Source organism: Melopsittacus undulatus, chromosome Z, assembly GCF_012275295.1.
Source record: "Melopsittacus undulatus isolate bMelUnd1 chromosome Z, bMelUnd1.mat.Z, whole genome shotgun sequence".
In the NCBI taxonomy this organism is placed as follows: domain Eukaryota; kingdom Metazoa; phylum Chordata; class Aves; order Psittaciformes; family Psittaculidae; genus Melopsittacus; species Melopsittacus undulatus.
In genome coordinates, this window is record NC_047557.1 from 2041939 (window position 1) to 2055300 (window position 13362).

General features: G+C 41.0%; 1 protein-coding gene across 1 annotated transcript in view; it reads left to right on the forward strand.

Moving 5' to 3' along the window:
- DYM (dymeclin) overlaps nucleotides 1-13362 on the forward strand; it is a 225360-nt gene that overhangs the window by 7868 nt on the left and 204130 nt on the right. The window contains exon 3 of the mRNA XM_031045692.2: nucleotides 4528-4708. Within this exon, the coding sequence (XP_030901552.2) occupies nucleotides 4569-4708 (140 nt within the window). The 5' untranslated portion in view covers nucleotides 4528-4568. The remainder of the gene's footprint in view (nucleotides 1-4527; nucleotides 4709-13362) is intronic.

Sequence of the window (13362 nt, forward strand, 5' to 3'; positions counted from 1 at the left end):
AACCTACAAAGCAGATCTCAGATGGTGAAGTCATCTGCATGACTGCTTACACTTTAAAGTACTAACTTAAACCAAACCACAAAAACCAAACCAACCAAACATAAAACCCCCAAACCCCTAAACAACAAACCGCAGCTGTATATAATCTTCATTATTCAGGTTGTCTGCAGACTCAGCCCCATGACTGCGGTGAGGATAGCTATGGAAGGGTGACCTGGCTATACTGGACAGATTAGGAAAATGTCAACATCAGGAGTTAAGTTGTGAGACCAGTAGGAGATCTATTACCTGGTGGAGCCATAATTACTTACCTAAAATTATTTAATTAGAAGGTTTAGAGAGCGTGACAAGTTTTTTTCCAGGTTCAGCAGTACACATGCTGTACCTTGAGTCATGGGCTCAAACACAGCATGTGTGTACTGCTGAACTGCTTTCAACTTGAAGGGGGAAAAATGATGTTCTCGTAAACACTGTTAATAATCGATATTAAAATCTTTTAGAAGGAACAGTAAACTCAGGATTTCTATCTACCCACAGCTATTTGAGTTTGGGATGAGTCCTCGTGCAAAACAAACTTCCTTGTGTTTACTCTGAAGGGTCTGCTGGTACATCATGAAGCCATGTTCTAGGACTAAAAAGGTGTTGTGTTTAATAAAGCATGTCAGTTGTAGACAAAGCTATGATTCTTTGGGGGTGTTTCCAGTTTATTTAGAAAGAAACAGTTGTTTTTTTTTTTATGAACCACACTTCCCCCCCCCCCCCAGTATATTTCCAGAAAAAAATAGATTTCATTGGTAATTTACTTCTAGGTTTGGACCTGACTTCTTTTGGAGCGAATGGGTGTTGTAGTTTAAGCACCAGCTACTAAGAAGGAGAAAAATAACTGTTACAGCTGAATTCAGGACAATGTGGATTTCCTGTTATTTGGTGTTTAGTGTGGTTGTCTTGCTTCAGCACATGACTAAGCAGAAGCTGTTCAATGTGGTCTTCTGAAGCGGCTTTGGGCCCCCTTGACTTGCCTTGCTGTGTGATGGGGCCTTGATTCTATGAAAATCACGGGTAAGTGAGGATTAGGTACATTTTCAAAAATACCATGGCAGTTGTGTTCCAAATTGACTGACCTTTTATGTCATCTAAAGATTGGAACCTTTGCTCCCTTAACCAACATACAGCTAGATGGATGGGAATAGAAAGGAGCACATCACTTAACAGAGGTGTCATGGGGTTACCGAATCCCAGACGGGTTTGTGTTGGAAGCTCCTCCAGCTCCAACCCCTGCCATGGACAGGGCACTTTCCACTGGAGCAGGTTCCTCCAAGCCCCTGTGTCCAACCTGGCCTTGAGCACTGCCAGGGATGGGGCAGCCACAGCTTCTCTGGGCACCCTGTGCCAGCGCCTCAGCACCCTCACAGGGAACAGCTTCTGCCTAAGAGCTCAGCTCAGTCTCCCCTGTTCTGGCAGGTTCAAGCCACTCCCCTTGGCCTGTCCCTACAGGCCCTTGTCCCAAGCCACTCTCCAGCTTTCCTGCAGCCCCTTTAGGCACTGGAGCTGCTCTCAGGTCTCCCCAGACCTTTAAATCATTCAGAGGTGCTGAGAACGGACTTGAGACAAAGTATGGGTCCAGGGCCACTGTCATAGAATCATAGAATCATAGAACAGTTAGGGTTGGAAAGGACCTTAAGATCATCCAGTTCCAACCCCCCTGCCATGGGCAGGGACACCTCACATTAAACCATGCCACCCAAGGCTTCATCCAACCTGGCCTTGGACACTGCCAGGGATGGAGCATTCACAACCTCCCTGGGCAACCCATTCCAGTACCTCACCACCCTTATAGTAAAGAATTTCTTCCTTATATGCAATCTAAACCTCTGCTGTTTAAGTTTCAACCCATTACCCCTTGTCCTATTACTACAGTCCCTAATGAAGAATCCATCCCCAGCTGGATGTAGGCCCCCATGTAGGCCCCCTTCAAATACTGGAAGGCTGCTATGAGGTCTCCACGCAGCCTTATCTTCTCCAGGCTCAACAGACCCAGCTTTCTCAGCCTTGTCTTGATACAGGAGGTGCTCCAGTCCCCTGATCATCCTTGTGGCCTCCTCTGGACTTGTTCCAACAGTTCCATGTCCTTTTTATGTTGAGGACACCAGAACTGCACACAATGCTCCCAAGTGAGATCTCATGAGAGCAGAGTAGAGGAGCAGGATCACCTCCTTCGACCTGCTGGTCATGCTCCTTTGGTGTTTGCTTCTGCAGTGGCTGGACATGTGCAAATCAGGGGCTGCAGAACTGATATGCCCATGTACAAGCTGAACCTTGATTCTGCTTCTAAGTGATGATCCAGTATTCCCTGATACTATTCAATATTTCGTTCCTCCTCTTTATTCTGTTGCTTCAGTATGGATTGGTTTTGTTTCAAAGGTAGTGTACACTGAGTGTTAGTCTTTTATCCTTGAAACAGCAAAACTTGTGTGTAGGTAAGATGCATTCGGTCTGTTGTGTAAGTAAGCATTCAACCAGAGTTCTGGAAATCCTCTTAAACTAATTACGTTTTATAGTCCGTTATTGCTTCTCCACAGAATTCCCTGGCACCAACTTCCTTGTTTACTCCTAGGCTGCTTTTATATTTCTCTTCCTGTGGGTAGTCTCCATGGCAAAAATGACCTCTGCAAATGCTGTAGACAGTGTTGTCTGAGTTTTTTGCTATATGAGACATATATAAGGTTATAAGGTCATTGTATCTCTCTCTCCTTTGGTCAGATATGAAGGGAAGTGGTAGAAAATAACTGTGTTATAAAACTGAAGCTCCCTGAGTGAATGATAACAGAGTTACAGCAGTGGAGTTGGAATAAGAACAGATATACTGATTCAGTGTAAAGTTTTATCTCAGTGTCTGCTAGAGCAGTGAACAGTGATAGTGGAGGATGGAGCCTTAGAATGAAGGAGAAGGAGTGTGGAGTGGTATTTTCATAGCCTATAGTGTCCTCTGCAAACAAAATTTAGGAAATAATAAACATTTTCCTCATTTTTGTGGGGTGTCAGCTTTTAAAGACCTCTTTATTACTTAATAGTATTAAGTATTCTGTATTCTACTCTCCATCTGTGCTGGTGCTTTCTTGTTTCTGAAATACTTGGGTACTGTGCGTTCCCTCTAAATCTTGATATAAGTTCTTCAGGTAGCCTTTCTGATGGCTGCAGACATCTCATCTAGTTGAAGATGTCCCTACTCATTGCAGGGGATTTGGACCAAATGACCTTTGAATGCCTCTTCCAAACCAAACTATTCTATGAATTCTATGATTGCAGCTTTTCATGGCATCTCAGTTTCTTTATAGTAAGTTCTCTTCATTTTTGTACTGATCTATATTAATATAAACTGCTACTAGAATGCTCTTTTCTAGCAGTAATTGCTTCTGCACATACAGGTCTAAGGGAATCAGTACTGGAGTAATTCTTGGAACAAATCCTGTTGAGACCAAGGGAGGTGTTGCTGCTTCTGATACAGCTGTCTCTGTTCTTCTGTCTTATGCCAGCTGAGGAGTGAATATTTAGGTTTCACAGTAATATGTTGCACAGCAATTTTATCTTGATGGGGGTGCTTTTTTAAATACAAACTTCTAAAGCTATTGGTCATGGTTATTTCCCCTCAAAAGGTGGGAGATTATTAAAGCTGATGTCCTGGAAAGGTTTAAGATGCTTAGGAGCATCCCTGGCACATAGTTAATTGCAGCGTGGTGGTTTTATTTTCTTTAATTAAATTGTTTATGAAGTGCTGATAAGCAGCATGAAGAATTGAAATCTTTTCATTCTTCACACAGATCCAGTGCACCACAGCAAGTAATGAAAAGATGTCTGGAGCACATCCCTGCCAATTTGTTCAGTGTTGTTTCAAAAAGCCGTTGTTTCTGATGTGTTCATTTTTTAGCTTTCCTCCATTGAAGTAGTTGGCTGGAACCAACCATGTTATTTTACAAATATCAAGAGGTTCAGTAGTACCTTTCCTCACTTAATTCAAATTAACCATGCAGCATGGTAACACTGTGCTTGCTCTGGCAAGGCGGCTGATTTCAAGGTGTGGATCATTGATGGCACGCAGAAATCAGCTGCATGATGGACTCCCATTCTTGACAACAGGAGTAATTCTCTATGTATATTCAGTTGGAAAATACATTTTTTGAACAGTTAGTTGACTTGACACCTCTGTTTAAATTGTGAATTCCTTGAGTTTTTCCCCACTGGTAGCAGCCTTGGTATTGATACAAGTGTGACACTGTTACTGCCATGTGATTTATGAAAATCCAAGTGAGAGGATGACTGAAGTATATAGCAAAGTAACTTTTCGTTTCCTTGGCTGGAGGTGTTATTGTCCCAAGTTCTTTGAAAAAAAATCTTTTTAATAATATCTTCCTGTATGCCTATTTTCTACATTTCAGTAATTGTTCAACATTGTGAACTAAACCTTTACTGATCTGTATATTCTGTATTTGTACAGAACACTTTAAATGTTTCTCTCATTTTTTTTTCTAGAAGAAATGAAGATTTAGAAACCTATTTGCCAAACAAAGAAGATGGGAGCAAATAGCAGCAGCATCAGTGATCTTCCAGAAAATGAGTACTTAAAAAAGTTATCAGGAGCAGAGCCCATCTCTGAGAATGACCCGTTCTGGAATCAGCTGCTGTCTTTTAGCTTTACCACTCCAACAAACAGGTATGAGGGTGCTTGTTGAGGAACTGAACTTTGATAATATGTTTATAGAAGTGAGAAGTCTCAAAGCAAATGAGTGGGTTATGTTAATTATTCCTGCCTATAAATGCCTAGATAAAACGGACTGTTGTTTCTAACTCTTTCCACCACCTCTTACATTCCTGTGGGTGCCTTTCTTTGTAATAGCTGTAATTGCTGTTCATGCTTTTGGTAGCTGGGAAAGATCAGAAGTAGGGGCAGCTTTTTTCTTTTGATTGGTTATTTTTGGTTTTTTTTTTTGGGGGGGGTCCTCAGTTTTATCTTTGAGGAATTCTCTGGAGTTAATGAAGATTCCAATGTGTGATGTTTCCTCTCAACTTACAGTGAATTCTACATCTTGCATGTCTTAGCTGTATATTAGCTCTTAGATTTTTTAGTCTGCATGTCTTTTTTTCCCCCTTCTCTCTTACATTTTAAAAAGAAACTTGGAACTTGTCTCCAAGTCTTTTGTATTTTCTAAATATTTGAAATTCAAGTTCTGCATGTCTTTTCACTCTAGCAAGTGGTGTAGGTATAAACAGAACTACTATTTTTTGAGAGGATCCATAGCATATCTCCAGAAATGCAGAACATAAGTCCCTGTGATTTATGTTAACCCAAGTCCATGGCTAAATTCATTGACCTGGTGGGTGATTATCAGTCTCACAAGGACAATCTGGTATTACTTAATACTTCTAAATAGTACCTAAACTGTTCGTTAGTTTACAATATCATCTGACACTTTTCTATCAAGTGAATGTCTTGTTTACCCTGTTTTATTAGCAGTATTTCCTTGCAAAGGACCTACCTTTTTCATAGAGTCACAGCAGACGATAGCTAAGCCCATTTGTGTAGTAGGCTTAAATAGGCCACAATGTGTGAGTGCTAAACTGGGGAACACTTTCAGTCCTTAAGAAATTTGACATACGTTTGAGAGCTGTTTGGCAAATTGTCATCTTTTGTTTATTATTTATGATTCTGTGATTATTTTTGGTATTAAACAGAGCTCTTGTGAAAATGCCAAAGGTTGGTTTGTTTAGGGTTTTTTTTATATTCAGAAAGTGAAAAACTAGTGCAGATTCATGAGGTCTCAAAGCTTGAACACAAATTAATGACTGAATGGGATACAATTTCTAGTGAGGTATAGCTTACATGTTATCTGACTTGCCTCTGTGCTCTATCTTTTGCAAAGTATCTTTTGAAAGTCAAAGAAAGAACCACATTTATCTTTCTGACACAGATCTGGTAGATAATCCATTGTCTTCTTCTGAGTGCCTGTGAATAAGAGAAAGTTCACACAACTGGGAAGGAAAACGGTTAAGGTAAACAGCTGGGAGGCACGTACTAGGTGTTATTTTTGTAAAGACTGAGGAGGAGGAAGGATTTTTGACTTCTCCATGGAGAGAATAGCAAGACATCAGCAGGAAGGTGCAGTGTTGTGATGCTGGTAGGGTGCAGTATGTAACTGTTGGTGTGTGAGGGGGCGGTTGTTCTCCAGGATCCCTGAAGACATAAGAACTAATTACAGCATACCCATAATGAGCAAAATTTACTATGAGGGTGCTGAGGCGCTGGCACAGGGAGCCCAGAGAAGCTGTGGCTGCTCCATCCCTGGCAGTGTTCATGACAGGCTTTGGAGCAACATGACGTGGTGGAAGGTATCCCTCCTGTGGCAGAGGGTTGGAACTGGATGAGCAGTAAGATCTCTTCCAACCCAAACCATTCTAGGACAATATGATGATTCTGTGAAGATGGAAAATATTTGAAGAAGCCATATAGTACTATATAGTTTTGTTTTCAGGGGGAAATAGTTATATATAAACACCCAGCAGTTCATTTCAGTTGTTCTGCTCTTCTCTCACCCACCAAAGTAATTTTTCCTACCTTGCTTTTTTTGTGCTTACCTCATGGAGTCAGATACAATGCAGAGTAGTTTGGCTTAAAAAAAAAAACAAAACCCCAAAACAGTCCCATCACCCCCCAAAAATACCCACCAATACCAAAAACCCCAAAGCAAACGAAAAACAGGATCCAAAAGCATGTTGACTGTTTAATTGTGTGACCACCAGATGGTGCTCTTACCTAGCAGTTGAAAGAATTACTTGGCGAGGCATCCTTTGTGCAGCTTAATTGGAAGGAAACAGAAATTTTCCATTAAGTTGCATCTACCTGAAAGAACCATTTGACAAATGATGCCGGGTGATGTTGGCTGCACAGTGCCCTCAGCCATTGTTTAAATCAGCTAACCTTGCCTGCAGCGACAGAACAATAGAGGTCAATGTTCATTTTTGAGATTGATATTTCACAAGATTTCATTTTAATTCTGTTTTTTTTATTGAAGGCTTGAGTGCAGGTCACTCTTCTGACTGCAGCAAGGTGGCAGTTTGTGACTGTTGTGGAAAGGAGCTGGTGCTCACCATCAAACAGGACAGATTTGTAAAGTTTCATTCTGTTTTCAAACTACAGGTTTTTTTAGTTGTGTGTTGCAAAATTAGGGACTGTTGGCAAATGTTATTGTGAATCTTATAAATGTTGTGTGTCGTTTTCCTGGAGGTAATTGGTGGTACTCAAGAGTGAAAGATCTATCCGGCTTCCTCAGAGTTTTGCAAAGAGGGGACTGATTGGATCCCCAGGGAGAAGAGGCTCATATTCTCTGGATGCTGTTTTGGACATACTTCTGTTCTATGTATGGCAGTACTATAGGGAAAGAGGAGGAGGAAAACATACTCAGAGCAGCCTTCCAGTATCTGAAGGGGGCCTACAAGGATGCCAGAGGGGGACTTTTCATCAGGGACTGTAGTGATAGGACAAGGGGAAATGGGTTTAAATTGAAACAGGGCAAGTTCAGGTTAGATATAAGGAAGAAGTTCCTTACTGTGGGGGTGGTGAGGCAATGGAACAGGCTGGCCAAAGAAGTAGTAAATGCCCCATCCCTGGCAGTGTTCAAGGGCAGATTGGACAGAACCTTGGGTGTCATGGTTTAGTATGAGCTGTCCCTGCCCATGGCAGGGGGGTTGGAACTGGATGATCCTAAGGTCCTTTCCAATCCAAACTATTCTAGGATTCTATGAGAAGGTAGTAGGAACATGCACAGTAGCAGAGAGAGCAACCAGCAACAAAAAACCCCATTGAAAACTCAGTAATATTTGGGAGGTGGTGGGGCCAGGGTAAATTGCATCCTTTCAGCAACTGATGCCCAATAGATTCACCTTGCTGTCAGGTAACCTTGCCTATGGCAAGGAATTGATATCTGCAATGAAAGTGAAAGGGTACTTGTACATTGAGGAGAAGCCTGAATCAGTGTGTAAGTAAGTGTAAAGTGATCAGTGTGAATCAGTGTAAGATTTTTAACACTCTCCAGTGCATACTTTCTTCCTTTTGGACATGTGGATAGTTCTTTGCTTTACGGAAGCTGTTCTGAATTAGTCCAGGTACAGCTGCCAAAGGAAGATATTTTGGGCTGCCAGACTGAGTTGGATCTTCTGAGGAACAATAGTCTTTTAATCCCCAAAATCAGAAGCCCAGGGCTTTGGTTTGGTAGTTGGTGAATTACTGGTTTTCTAATGTGAGAAGGATGAAAGTGTGATAACTTATCTGATGGCATTTTTAATGGCACTGCTTTCCTTGCTCTAATGGCTGTGCTAATTTTTATGCTTTGCTTTTCTCAGTCCTTCATACTCTGTTCTTTCTTTGTCATTATTTTGCTTTTATCACTTTCACCTTCCAGTTTGGTTCATCTCTACCTATCCATTTCTCATCAGCCTGGTTTTCTCTCTCTTTGCTTTGTCTCTCCATCCATACCTGATCATATGTGTTAATCTCTGTGGTTCTAAGTATAGTTCTTAAGTATTACTCATTTACTCAGACACATCTTCTTTACTAGACTTTTTTCAGTCCAGTTAGCTTTTTCATCTGTTTCTGTGAAGAACACAGGGTAGTTTGCAGGAGGGAATGGAGTTTGCCAAATACCAGTGCTACTAACTGTGAAGTTGCTGTGTCTCTGTCAGCAGCACTGATTCAAGGCACTCCTGCCCTTTCACTGTCCCTTCCAGTATTTATTCAGGTCTACTGTGGGTTTAATAAGAAACTAATCTGTCTAAAAAACAACAGAGCAAAAAGAAGTGTATATTTTTTCAGCCAAGTTAATTCTCTAGAATGATTCATAGCATGGCACCACAAAACAATCCTGGCACAATGAGAGATTGATTTTTGGGGCACAGCAGACTGTTGGGTTAAAATGTGGGATTGTTTAAACCTGCTGTTCCATCCAAAAATGAACGTGAAAGTGCGTGATCAAAGCAGATCTGGCTGTTATATTCTGCTTTTCTGGGCTGTTTGTTCTTCCTCTCATAATGTTGATTTTCTTAGTAGTTAAGCACATAGTAAGACAGAATATTAAGTGGGTGTAGTTCTGGTCTGTGCATTCACAAACCCTTATGATGAATCAGCCATCAACAGTTAGAAGTGAGCTGACAGCGAATCCCTGCTCACTGCCTGTGACACCCCTTGCATGAGTGATGGTAACACCCAGAGCCAGTCTCTGGTGTTTGGCAGATAAAGCCACTTGCAGCCTTACACAATTTAGGAGTCATAAGAGATAAGTTATATGTATATATATATATATATATATATATATATATATATATATATGCATAAGTGATAGTATAAGGAAAAAGCTATCAGCAGTTCAGTTTTGAGTTGCCTGATACTTTTCATTGTAAAAGGCATATTGTGATACCCTGCTCTGTAAAGCAGGTTGTGGATGCCGAGAAGGTAAAACCCTCTTGGGCTGCAGATGTGTTTGCTGAGAAATTTCTGGTTTCATTCATTAGGAAGTACTTGGTGGCCTAAATTCACACTCCTGTGTGTCCTTTTTCTTTTCTTTATGGTTCTTTATTTGTTGCACAGAACAGATTCATGGGAACTGAATTAAAATTGTATAAGACCTCTTAAATCTGCCACTTCCTACACTTCAGGTGGCAGACTTATCAATCTGAGTAATGTTTGGATATTGGAAAAATAACAACAGCTTTTCTAGATGACTTTTTTGGTTCTTATGAGCAAAAGCTGTGAGGTTTACTTTGGAGTCTTAGCAATCCGTTTAGGCAGACCTTTTTGTTTGTCTGGCTCTCCAGTGAGTTGCTACCAAGAATCCACATCCTCCTTAGTGGTGGTGTTAGTTACAGTTCTTTCCTGGTGGAAAACTTAAACCAGCGTTAACTAACACGGAACTTGCTGAAAATCATGTGCTGTTATAATATTTACTATTCCACTTTGTTCCTTCTGTGGAGTTGTTAATGAGTTGCTGGTTTAAGAACAGTGGGCATAAGCCTTTAATGGGAAGACATAAAAATGAGCAACTTTTATGTTGCCTTAATATACAATTTTAAATTGGTTCAATAAATTATATGCAGCTTTATGTTATTTGACATCTTTCCTCCAACTAGTCCCTTAAAGTCAGAACTGCCATGGTATGGATTTACTGAATTGACTGATTCTTAAGTTTTATATTCAGTGGCAAAGAAAAAAGCTGTACTGAGAGGAAAAAAAACATTCCTTTTTCTTAATTTTATGGGGAATTATTCTTAAGTTTTGGGCTTTATTCTTACCATAATAAGGGTGGCATGGTTTACGTGTGTTTGTCATTTCAGTTTCTATGCAGAATACTTTCTCTTGCCATGTTGCGACACTCTAACAGTAGGTACCGACACTTTGAAACCTGTATGGTGATACCTTTAACATATGGAGCAGAGAAAGCCATGTTCTTCAAGGATGACCGCTGTGAGGAAGCATCTTTGCCTGTTATTTATGAGTTACAGGTTTGCTGAAGTCTGTAGAGTGATTAGTCTGCTGTTAATAAGCATAAAGTGAGGCAACTGAATTCAACCACTCTAACTCCACTGATTTTGTTTTTTTTTTATTTGTATTTTATTTTTCCCCTCTTCTTTTGGGAAGTTACAGTTTTTTTACATTATAAGCTGGAGTAGCTAACCACAGAATCAAGATTTCTGCTAGTGTGAAGCCATAAAAAAAATCTGTGGTCAGTCAGTGAAGAAGGTGATTTTTTTATATTTTTTTTGTGCAATAGACTGCTTACATTGCCTTTCCTCCTTACCTCTATTGAAAACTAAAATTGTGGTGAGGAAATGGATGTACTATGATCAGTACCTACAAATACAAAGTGATTAAATCCCAACAAAATTAAAAAGAAAAAAATTGCATAAGATCAATTATGAAATGATAGAAGAGCAATTTCAGCAAGACAGTCTAAATACTGTTCTAATATTACATTTTACTATGGTAATAATCACTGTCTGTACGTATGATAAATAACCCCAAATTTTCACTTGTCCTTATTGGACATGAAGAAAGGCTGAGAGACCTGGACTGGATCAGCGTGGAGAAGAGAAGGCTCCAGAAGGGGACACCTGAGAGCAGCTCCAGTGCCTAAAGGGGCTGCAGGAAAGCTGGAGAGGGGCTTGGGACTAGGGCCTGTAGGGACAGGGCAAGGGGAATGGCTTGAACCTGCCAGAACAGGGGAGACTGAGCTGAGCTCTGAGGCAGAAGCTGTTCCCTGGGAGGGTGCTGAGGCGCTGGCACAGGGTGCCCAGAGAAGCTGTGGCTGCCCCATCCCTGGCAGTGTTCAAGGCCAGGTTGGACACAGGGGCTTGGAGCAGCTGCTCCAGTGGAAGGGGTCCCTGACCGTGGCAGGGGGTTAGACTTGGAGGTCCCTTCCAACCCAAACCAGTCTGTGGTTCTATTAGTATAAAGAGGTGACTTTGGTTTCTGTTATTGTTCCCATATGTTTTGGTGGGGATGTGTGCATTGAGCTCCCAAATGGCATTTAAAGGGCAGTACAAGTTTGAGAGGTTGAACTTTTGTATCAGGAAAAAAGATGCTTCTAGTATCAAAGGGGCAGTATTTGAGCATGCAAGCTTGATCTTAATTGGAGTTCTCTGCCCTGCCTAGTACAGAGTCCTTACTATGTGACCTAAGTTCAGTGTTTTTGCTGTCCCCTTTCCTACAGAAGGTGGTTACTCTTGATTACTCTTTACTTCTGCAGCTGATGTGTGATATCTGATGTCACCTTGAAAATAAAACAAGGTAAAAATTTTCTTTGAAGAGATTCTGTGCTGTCAGGAAGCAAATTTTGCTATTAATTACTTTTGCTGAAGTCTGTGAGCCATAAAATAAAACCCCAAAATAATTTCTTGCTTTTTAAAAAGAATTTGGAAATGCTGGAAACCAGATCACAGGATGAGGCAGGAATTCTTAAGATTTTTTTCCTAAAATGTGTGAGCAGCAGACCTGCCCCTCACATGTTCGCTTGGATCTAAATAAGCCAGTCAAGTCTATGTGGTTAGGTATACTTTGAATCCTTCGTGTGTGTCCCCTGTGCTCACAATCTGTTTGAGTCCCCAAACAAGGTCATACTTTTTACTTGCGTCTCGGAAAATTATAGAACTGGTAAATATGATCAGGATATGTATTACTTGTCCCAGAGCAGGAAGGTGGTTTAGTTCAGGTTGTGCCAGCTGAAATATAGGATTACATGTACAAACTCACCCAGGTCACTGTGATCGCAGTATTAAACATTGGTAGCGTGAAGCTGGTGTTTGCTGCCACGTGTCCTGTTCAGTGGCAGGGCTTACTGGATGTTTCTGAGGTGCGTGGGTTTCTCCCAGTGGTGCTCAGCAGCGCTGCAACACAGCAGGAACGGTTTACTTGCCTTGCTGCTTGTTAATGCTAGAAACTGATAATCTTGTTCTTCTTGAGAATATGCTACCAGTTCTCATAGACCAGGGGATATTTTGTGCCCCCATCCATAACACATCTCTCTTCTACCTTTACATGTTACAGGAAATCTTTCAGAAGCTTTCAGTTCTGAAAAGGTGTGATTTTGGCTTTCCCTGTTCCTGGTGGGTAAAATTGCAGAATAGAACATGTGTGGGATTTTTTCCTTTTTTTCTTTCTGAAAGGTTGTTTTCTCCTGGATCCCCCCATAGGTGTGTTGTTACGGTTAAATATAATATCAGTTTAGCTGTATTTGAGACTTTCTTTCTCCCTATCCCAGATAGCAAGCTCCTAGAATATGTATCTATGTATATGCATACACATATATTTGGCAACAAGGCAGTTTGTGTTCTTTGGGTAAAGGTTTTCAGAGAGGATTGGAACCTTTATCTGTGATCAGTGCAGTGAAGGAGCTTCAGTCTATCAGGGCTTGCTCTTGTCAGTACTGAAAAATAGTTTGAATACTACCAGTGCTGCTCTGTGGATTAATGAAAATGTGGAAGTTTTAGTGTTAAGTTTCCATTCTTACATTCATTAACCAAATGTCATCTCCACAGGGATTGTAGAGCAAAGTCAGTACTGTACCTGGTCATCACATTTCTTTTGTGCTAGCTTTATGAGTCTTGCCCTAGCGTTTTCTGCCTGAGTGTTAATGCAATGTGTCTCCTGTCCTCACAGCACAACAAAACCATGCAGACACCATTTTGCATGTCCTTCACTTCCCTTTCCTACCCAAGTGAAGGCAAGAAAGCTACAGCCAAGCTTTGCCCTCGGTAGCTAGGAATGGGCTAGTTATTGTGTTTCCCACTATATCCATTAGTCCATCCTTGGGGATGTAGCAGGAG